The sequence below is a fragment of the Cryptomeria japonica genome, chromosome 10 (assembly GCF_030272615.1).
Source record: "Cryptomeria japonica chromosome 10, Sugi_1.0, whole genome shotgun sequence".
In the NCBI taxonomy this organism is placed as follows: domain Eukaryota; kingdom Viridiplantae; phylum Streptophyta; class Pinopsida; order Cupressales; family Cupressaceae; genus Cryptomeria; species Cryptomeria japonica.
In genome coordinates this window covers 537,040,341-537,050,274 of record NC_081414.1, presented here as the reverse complement: position 1 = coordinate 537,050,274, position 9,934 = coordinate 537,040,341, and the positions used below count along the sequence as shown (strand labels likewise).

Here is a 9,934-nt window from a genome sequence, read left to right as displayed (position 1 = left end):
AATCCATTTAATCTCTCTAGGATGGTAGGTGTTCCCTTTAGTTTGATTGATTGGTTTGTAACACCTCATCACTCTTTCCAAGCTAATAAATCAATTTAAGACAAAATCTCCAACACAAATATTTAAAATGGTCGAAGGAGTAATACCAACCAAATTAATTTATCATAATACTACCCCTAAGTAAAAAACATAGAGGCTGTCTCACAATTATGTAAGGATCTAAAATGCACACATTGTGTGGTTTAATAAATAATCAAAATAGTTGAATGTATAGTTGACAATTGATGTATCAATGATGTGTAATTTCTATACAATTGTATCATTAGTTTTCATGTTTAGAGTTTTCTAAAAAACTACTTAGAGAGCCCTCTATAATGTACTTCTATATTTTTCTTTATTATAATGTTGGAGAACTATTGATTAAAATTCACAAACATATCAATATTTTTTATATGTATACACATTGTCACTAAGTGAATTGTATATATATTGTTACAAGTATTTGTAAGAGTTTTACCTAAATGATTTGGAAAAACTTGTAAGAGTTTTAAGTAACAATCAAATGAGAAATTATAATAATTGTGACTTTTTTATTATTTGAAAATGTGAGTTAAACTTGTTTTATTTTGAGTATCACAACACTATACAACACTATAGTAACATTCATCTTGAAATTAATCAAGTTTGTTTTTTATTATAAAGCAGCCAAAACTGGGGGCTGATCGGAAAGAAACAGAAAAAAGAATTAATCAAGTTTGTTTGAAAGTATCTATAAAGGCATTATCTACAAATCCAATTTGTCGATATCCTAAATTCATTGCAATCCATGAGACAATGTTTAACCTTAAGGCATTTTGTCAACTCACATGATTTTTTCTATGCCTCCACATTTTGGATACATGTTAACTAGACTAGTTGCAATTCCAACATATGATGAAATTCATATATCCTTTATGCTTTGATGGATTAATTATATTAAAAAAACTTTCATTGGCACTTTAAAGTTACTTTTAGTTTTGTGCATTTATAGATTCACCCAAAAATTGACAATCAAGCTTGCTTCAAGTAAAGTAATGTCATATTGTTGCTCATCTACATTGCAATCTACTTTGTAAACGGTAGGTATGGTCTTGGTACTATGGCTATTCCACATGAATGCATACACATACTATATCCAATTATCTTTGAAGCAACAAGTATAACCATGTCAACCACAATATTTACAAAATGGTATTTCAAAAGTTTCAACCAAGCTCTATTGATCATATTAAAGTTTATCTATGAGACTTGGATAGGGCCACTATGCTAAAAACAAACATGATCAATGACTAGTATCTAGATGTCTAGTCCACTAATCAATCCACTAATGTGCCTCTTAGCAATGAGCAAAGGTCAAGGTGGGCAAATCTCTATACAATCCACTAATGCATCTCTTAGCAATGAGCAAAGGTCATGGTGGGCAAATCTCTATTTGAGGTGCTTAGGTGAGTAAAAGAAATCATTTTATTTTTTATTTTTATTGAATGCTATCAATAGTTATCATATTATTGCTAGCATTAATTGTGGGCCTCGACAATGAGACAACTAACTACAAAATATCGTGATCAAAGTTAAATCAATGGTTAGTGATTCAAAACATAAAAACAATCATGATAACAATTACTTTTCTACTAGAACTTCATAATTAGTTTCCTTTGTGATATTCATAGAAAAATAATGCAACAAAAGAAAATAATATGAAATATCTAGAACAAGAGGCATAATCTACTAGAACTTCATAATTAATTTCCTTTGTGCAACAAAAGAAAGTAATATGAAAGAGAACAAGAGGCATAATCCACATGACATTTTTGACAGTCAATGCTTCCTATATGCCAGACAAGAAGCATCATTTGGTGCACCTAATTTCATAATGCTGTGCACCTAATTTCATAAGACGATTGTTAGAACACCTCATTTTTATGGATCTGATATAAAACTCTCAACCAAAAAAAAAAAATTGCCTCACTACTCAATTCTTCTCATCTGCTATAAAAAACCTTCAACGAAAAAACAATAAATAAATAATCAAATCTGCATCATCATTCTTGACATCACATTTTTTAAATTTTTTTTACAAATTGCAATAATAGCAGATTATTTGGGGCATTGCAATAGAGATATGTTCAAATAAATGCAGATGTCCAGACAAAACTCCCTGAAACGCAGAATGTACTCAAATTTGATGTATTGTGTTTGAGCGGGAAGTGAGAATCATCGTCGCGTTGGCACAAGAAATGCCTAGATTGCTGAGCAACACAAGCAAAAGTAATGGACGAGGAACACATTTGAAACCCTCGAGCTTCTTAAAACGAATATCGTCGCCTCCTTTAATCATGTCTGAAAATTACAAATTTTTAATCAAGAAGATTTCACTATTTTACACTATGGGCATTCATTTCTCGATCTTGATGAGCGCGAATTAGGTACATTCAGAGAAGGCATTGGCGCCGAGCTTCTCCTCTGCCAAATTGAGGGTTTGGGAGAAGAAATCGGCAGTGGTTTGGTGTTTTTCAGGGAACAAGCCGCAACCAAGGAAGCAGCGCCCAATCTCATTCCCTTCTCACAATTTTCCTCCCGCTTACCGACTTTACCTACAAATCGCTTCAGCTTTCTAATGACCTGCTTCCACTTGGACTCCACAGGCCGGAAAATCTTCACATCTCCAAAATCAAGAACTTCTGTAGCATTCACCCGGCTGCTGTCAGAGCGCTGCCATCGAACCGTCGTTAATCGACGGCCGTTTAGATTAGGGCAGCCGCGACATCGGTCATGAGAGGCCGTCGATGGAGAGGGGGTTTCAAATGATCGTACACAAGCTCCCCTGTCCATTTCAGCCATGGAAATGCACAGCTCTGCTAAAATTTTCTCAAGACTCGAAAAGATCTTCAACAATTGAGTGAAATGGGTCAAATTCAGAATGAACTTTATAGGCATTACAATGAAATATCATAGAAGGTAGGTACCTAGGGTTTGTTTGCAAAGAAATATAATTGCTCTGAGCGCGTATATCGAAAACAGGCTGGCACACTCGGTAATGGCGTAACATAGGAGGAATCTTCCACTCTTTTAAACACTTTCCGCGTGACTCCTACTTTCCTTCACTAAAGTGTCTCCATTACGAATTCTGCAGGTTCATTCCAGTCTACTTGGAATGAATCTACACCAGTTATCAGAGCCATTAATTGGAGGTAATTAGCTTAAACTTTGAGTAAAATAATGGTGTCCCTGCCTCGAGTTCTGGCTGTGTCAGATGTGATGTGCTGAGGAATAAAATAAATTAATGCAACTTGCACGTGGTTCAACGATTCATGTCATGCATATATCGTGGAGGACTGTTCTCCAGAAATTTCCTTTTCGTTTCCTCAAGGTCATAAATTTTACGGCCGTTTTGACCGTCAGGACGTTACGACGGCTTCTCTACTTGGGAGATTGTACAATCGCCAGCTGTGGTGAGTGACAGCTTTCGACATTTATGTCAGATTTGAACACATTATATGAATTTATACAGCTAAGAGAGGGTGTTCAGCTGTTGTCCAGGTTGCTTCTAAGAATGCGTACCTATTGATATAGGAGGAATTATGTGGGTTTCTGAAAATCTGATATGGATTCTTAGAAGAGGATTGAGATGTGAGTCTGTAATATTATTAAAAACTGTATATAAACTAGTATTTGCAGTTGCATCGAAAAGAGGTGTAAGAGGGACGCGGTTAAACTGATTTCAAAAAGAGGTTATAAATCTCGTGTTATTGATTTTTTCAAAAAAAAATTGAAAAATCAAAGTCGCAGGCTGCTGATCAACGATCTATAACTTTTGAAATTTTTTGTGTTATTGACATGCAGTTTTGGAACCAGTTTTAGCCGTGGCCAAGTAAGAGTAAGTTATGCCAATAAAAAAATTATATTTAGGTTAATATGTGATAGACTACAATTTTATATATGCATAGAAGATGTGATGCTTTACTTAAATTCACAATATTTTATGTATAGAATAGTATCTTTTAGGTTGATGATTTGTCTTCGACCTACATTTCCCTCTGTGAAGTATACTTCATGTTTTTAGTGGTCTATTTGGTTTGGTTAACATCAAGATTGTAATAAAGGTATAATGGTTATGCCAATTGTAATTTATATAGAATGTCTTATAAATTTGAAAGTAGCATTCGGTCGAAAAAGAAGAAAATAATTTTATAAAAGATCTTAAGAAAATGTTTATTGGCATATGCTAATATGAGATAATATCTCAAAATTAAAGATTTTTAATTAAGTAACTATTGGCAAGGGTTCTTAATGGACAATAACTATAATCTATCATTCAAAATTAAATCGTCAATAAGTAGTTGTTTCTTTTACTTTTATGGCTAGAGAGGTTTGCGTTTTTCTTGGGTTCACTCATAGAGGTAGTTGTTTACTAATGGAGTGGTAGGTGTTTATCAAGTACCACATAACATTAATTGAATCTAAGGACATGAATTGATTCTTCATGTCAATTTGCATTCCATGGCAAGAGACACAAGTTCTCTGGAGTAGGATAGAGGAATTAGTGGAATAAATAAAGAAAGATAAGCTTGAGCTCTATTCACATGGCAAAAATGTCTTTGTTGAGCACAACACATTTTATGGCTTCTTTGGGTTGTAGTGGTAATTGTTGGAGGACTGTTCTCCAAAAAATTATTTTTTTTTGGCCTCGCAGTCATAAATTTTATGATTGTTTTGATCATCAGGACGTTACGACGACTTCTCGAATCGGGAGATTGTACAATCACCAGTGGTGGTGAGTGACAACTTTCGACCTTTATGTCAAATTCCAACATATTATATGAATTTATATAGCTAAGAGAGGGGGTTTAGCAATTGTCCAGGTTACTTCTAAGAATGTGTATTGATATAGGAATTATGTGGGTTTTTGAAAATCTGATATGGATTCTTATTTGAGTCATCATAAAACTTGTCACATCAGCATTTTTAATAGAAAATTGTTAAAAAAAAATTAGAAGGTTTGATTAAAATTTTATCAAAAGAATTTAGTAGGTGAATATTTAAATATCATTTATTATTGTAAGAACTTCATATTTTTCTTTCAAATATAATTCATATAACACTTAAACGAGCCCAAATTTTACCAACCATCATTAATGTTGTTATATCTTACTTTAATATTTAACATAGAAGACCCAATAATTGCACATAATTTATGTTAAAAAAGCATTTCTATACAATACAAATAATCATAAATCTATTCTAATCCTACGTTATCTTTTATATTTCATCCTATAAAAAATTTATTTGCCCTACAAAAACATACATACCTAACTTGAACTTACTTAACTTGAACTTACTACAACTTTAAATCTAAATTGTTACTAGCTTTAAATTACAATACCCTCAAATTAAAAATTTTAATGTATAACCCTAAATTACTGCACCCTGAAATCTATGTGCATTTTTATTATGTCATTCTCATCAAGCAACACGATGTGGAAGCATGGAGGATGTTTTTTATATTAAAAGCAACCAAAACAAGGGGGCTGACCCAGGAGTAGAACAAGGAAACAGTGGCAAGCCAACTGTCAACAAAACATCATCAAAATTACAGCCCTCTTACTTTCCTCTATCAAAAACTATAATGACAATGTGGAAGCATAGAGGATGTTGGGAGGAAGGAGTGTTCACTCTTAACATGTGCATCTAGGATGAGTGTAAAATGACAATATTCTTTTTGCGACTATTTTTATTTTAGTTCCAATACCTATTTGTTGTGTGTTTTAAAGGTGTGTATCCACATCACATTCTCAAAGGAGTACAATTTCTCAACTACACAAATACCAAATATTTGGCTCAATCTTAGTTCATTGGATTTGATACAAATTTATCATGTATTTATCCAAATATGTTTGTTAATTGTAACAAAAATAAAACTCAAATAGACTCAATAGGCATGTATTTACTTTTGTAAGGTGTACAAAATAGTTGTTATGCCTAAATATCTCACAACTTTGAAGTAGATGGGTTACACAAAGGTCATTAGTTGCTATGGAATTTAGGAGGTCAAGCATTAATTCATTTATGTGTATTGTCAAAGGGCATACATTTTGCATTGGTATAATAGTTTAGCAAGATCGCAAATCTCTATGAGGAGCTTACGAGATAAATTGATCTTGGTGTTGTTGGATGTTGTTGAGAGGATTTGTTGTCATTGATGTCAACATATTCTTCTGTGTATTCCAGTGTTGCAGTCAGATTAAATGAGTCGGTTTGGTCAGTGTGTTGCAAATGAGCTGATGCAGTTTAATGGGGTTAGAGATACTTATCTCTAGTTGATTCAGCATAATTTTCAATGGTCCATGTGATATTCTGATCGAGTTATGAGTGAAGAGCGGAAAATGAGAAAATGTAAGGATTGATGGTTAGTATTCAAATAAAACATTCAAACACATAATAAACCACTTATACCTTGATATCTTACCTTCTCCTTTGGATTAGACCTTCGGTGAAGTGAAGAATGCACCCCTTCCTCACTTGATTGGATTGGTCCTTGATGAGGACGTGGATTGCTCTCCTTTTCTCAACAAGAGGGATTGGGTTTGATAGGATTTGATAGGACTTGGATGGATTTGGATTGGAAGATTGAATGAAGAAGATAGAAGACAAATGGGCAGCATGAGAATGCTATAGAGGAAGTGAATCCTTTTTTGAGGAAATGATCCTCCCATTTATAGATTGGGAGAGGCCAATGAAGGGCCAAGATTGATTTTCTTATGGAGGGTTGAGATTGATTTGAAATGGAAGGCATGGATCAAGGATGCCTTGAGAAAATAAACAGGAATATAAAATTCTTTGAGAAGAGGGGGGAAAGGAAATTTGAATTTCAAAATGAGGAATTAAAAATTCCAAAATAAGGATGCATGGAGGGATTCAAAGAAATTTGAATTTCTTTGAGAGGCTCAATGTTGATGTGACATGAGTGGGAATATAAAATTGAAGGGTGATGATAAGCATGTTTATGAGAGATTCTAGAAGGATTAATTAGGTTGAGTGGGATTAGGAAAAAGTAATTTGTAGGAATCACATGAATAGGTTAATTAATTAAAATTAATTAATTGAGTGGGTTTAGAGGAAATAATTATTGGAGGGACTTTAGAAGAATAGGGGAATAATTAATTTATTTGATAAATTAATTATTGGTGACAGGATTAATTAAATTAGATTTAACTGACACTAAGAGGAATAAGGATAACACAATTAAATCAATTAATTATGTTGATAAGCTTAAATTAATTAAATATTAATTTTAGGTGTCTAGAATGAGATCTGGTAATGAGATTGATATTCAGTTGTTCGTGTTATTTGGTATTCTGGTTTGTACTCTAAATTGCTCTGGAATTTCTCTATCTTTAGTTGTGGATGTATGGGATGTGCTATGTACATTGATGTGTATCCTTAGTTCAATTGGTTCATGATTTGGATGTCCACAAGAAAATCATTCATGTTGACAGTCAGTTATGATGTTGTTCTTGAGCTCTAGTGATGAGATGGTAATGATTCTGGTAATCCGAGTGGTTGCAGTTGTTGCGATGCAATTCATGTTTCTTGTGAATATTTCTAGATCATGTTCTATGAGTATTGGTGGTACGCATTAATCATTGTGCGTGTTATTGAAGATTTTCTTGATCTGGTGATATTATTCATGTTATGTGACATTTATGGAGTTGTAGCATGTTGCATATTTGCAGCGTTGGTTTGGGTCTAGACTATGACTTAACCGACATTTTTTTGGTCCGCATATGTTGTGGTAGGGTATGAGGTTATTATTTTGTTATTTGTATTGAGGGTTTGGCCAACCTTGAAATATAGGTTGATGTCTTGTATGAATAAATGTAATAATCATGTAAAATGTATGTCTACGATCATTAAAAGTGTGTATGGTCGAATTGTATGTGCGAGCAAGAGATTTCATCTTTCAGAAGTGTGAAGAAGAGAAGAGAAGTGTTGTGGTGCAGACTGTGTGCCTAATCAAAATTGTACTCTAGCATATGCAGATGCTATTTGCATAGTTCATGTAATCCAGATTGTAGTCTGAATACTTTTGTAAGTCAATGAGACTTCTTGTAAGGCAATGAGCCTTCCCTTAAAGTTGTAGCCTTTCTGGGTTTCCTATTTGAGCAGTGTGCTTGAATGCATGTGCATTCCCATTGTAATATTTTATTTACTCCTAATAGGGTATTATCTCACTGTGGGTGGGTTCCCACCATGGTTTTTCCCTTGACCGGGTTTTCCACGTCAAAAATCTTGGTGTTATGTGTGATATTGATGTGGTATTGTTTAATGCATTAACTGTTAATTATCAAATCTGAACTATGGTTTAAGTTGTCGAAGTTTTTGTTGCAAACTAATTCACCCCCCCTCCCCTCCCCACTCAACCCCTCTTTGTTTGTTGCATTGTTGCCAACAATTGGTATCAAAGCTAGATCCTCTGAAAAAAGCTTGACTGCTTGAGGAAGATCCGGGATGGTAACCTTTGCTTTCAAGAAGGATAGTATGAGATTTGATGGAACGAACTACACTCTCAGGAAGAGCTGGATGCAAGTTCATTTGAGATGCATTGGAGAAGAGTACTAGAAGATCACTAAGAATGTATATAATATTCCCCGAAATGGTTCTTCTACTCTGGATGAGCTAAAGGAAGCATAATACAATATTAGAGCCAAGGAAGCATTGTTGAGTGCCTTGTCAGATTCTGAGATGACTAATGTGATGGATCTTGAAACCGCTCATGAGATTTGGATAAAGTTGGAGACCTTGCATAAAGATGATAGTCATGTGAAAGTTGCTAAGTTGCAGATCTTGAAAGGAAAGTATGAGAACCCGAAGATGGGTGAAGATGAAAATGTAGGCATATAAAAATGGTCAACGCTTGCGATGTCATACTTTTTCATGTTTGCATTACCTTCTTTTAGGATTTCGTATTTTACTAACACTTCCTCTATGTTGCACATTTGGTCTTGATCATTTGTCAACATCGTGTCATTCTTATGCTTTCTCTTCCTATTCAATCTCGTTCAGTTGTTTCAATTTAGGTCTTATCAATGTCATTCTCAATTGTCATTTCACGATCATGATCGACTTTTAATATTAATCAATCATCATTTCTCATTATCAATTTTTATCAATTTCCATCAATCCTTGTCAATTTTGATCAATTTGTCATTGGTCTTTGTCATTATCAATTTAATAAACTTTTGGTCCTTGTCAATTATCTTTATGATCATGATCGCCATCATTCATTTATTGGATTAATTGTGTCAAGAAATTGTTTTGACCTATTTCATTCATTTTCTCCTTTTCAGGGTTTAATAATTATTTAATTATTAATCCTTTCCAACATCCTCCTTAGGATAAATGAATTTATTCATTTACCATATGTCTTGTGTCATAATTAAATATTTTATTTAATTGGCTGATTTCCCTTTTGTGGGCTAATTAATAAATGAGAAATTATTATTGTTAGAAATTAGGATCTTAGGATACTAATCATTATAAACAAAATCATAAAGTAAATTAAATGAGAAACATACATGCATAAATGTACACATTACACAAGATATACATGGGGAAAACCCTTTCAGGTAAAAAACCCCATAAAGAATTATTTAATTAAAACACTTACAAATATAGTCTATCACAAAATAAACATGAACCTAGGGATACTGCTCCAATACTTCCACATGGCCAATAATACCTCTTATGTATAGTGATACAACTCACCATAAAGCTCCAAATTTTTTATACAGCTCTCAAATGAGAGAGAACCTCCATAAATATAGGAGGAAGGGTGGCTTCACTAGTCACACCTTTTCAATAACCCCCACTCATAAATAATTAATAATCTAATAAT

The 9,934-nt window shown here is 33.5% G+C and overlaps 1 protein-coding gene across 1 annotated transcript; it reads right to left on the bottom strand.

The window, feature by feature from the left end:
• Positions 1-2,060: 2,060 nt before the first annotated feature.
• On the bottom strand, positions 2,061-3,158 carry LOC131060785 (uncharacterized). The gene has a single exon (XM_057994178.2). It carries the CDS (start codon positions 2,974-2,976, stop codon positions 2,425-2,427), a length of 552 nt encoding a protein of 183 aa, XP_057850161.1. The 5' UTR covers positions 2,977-3,158; the 3' UTR covers positions 2,061-2,424.
• Positions 3,159-9,934: the final 6,776 nt, after the last annotated feature.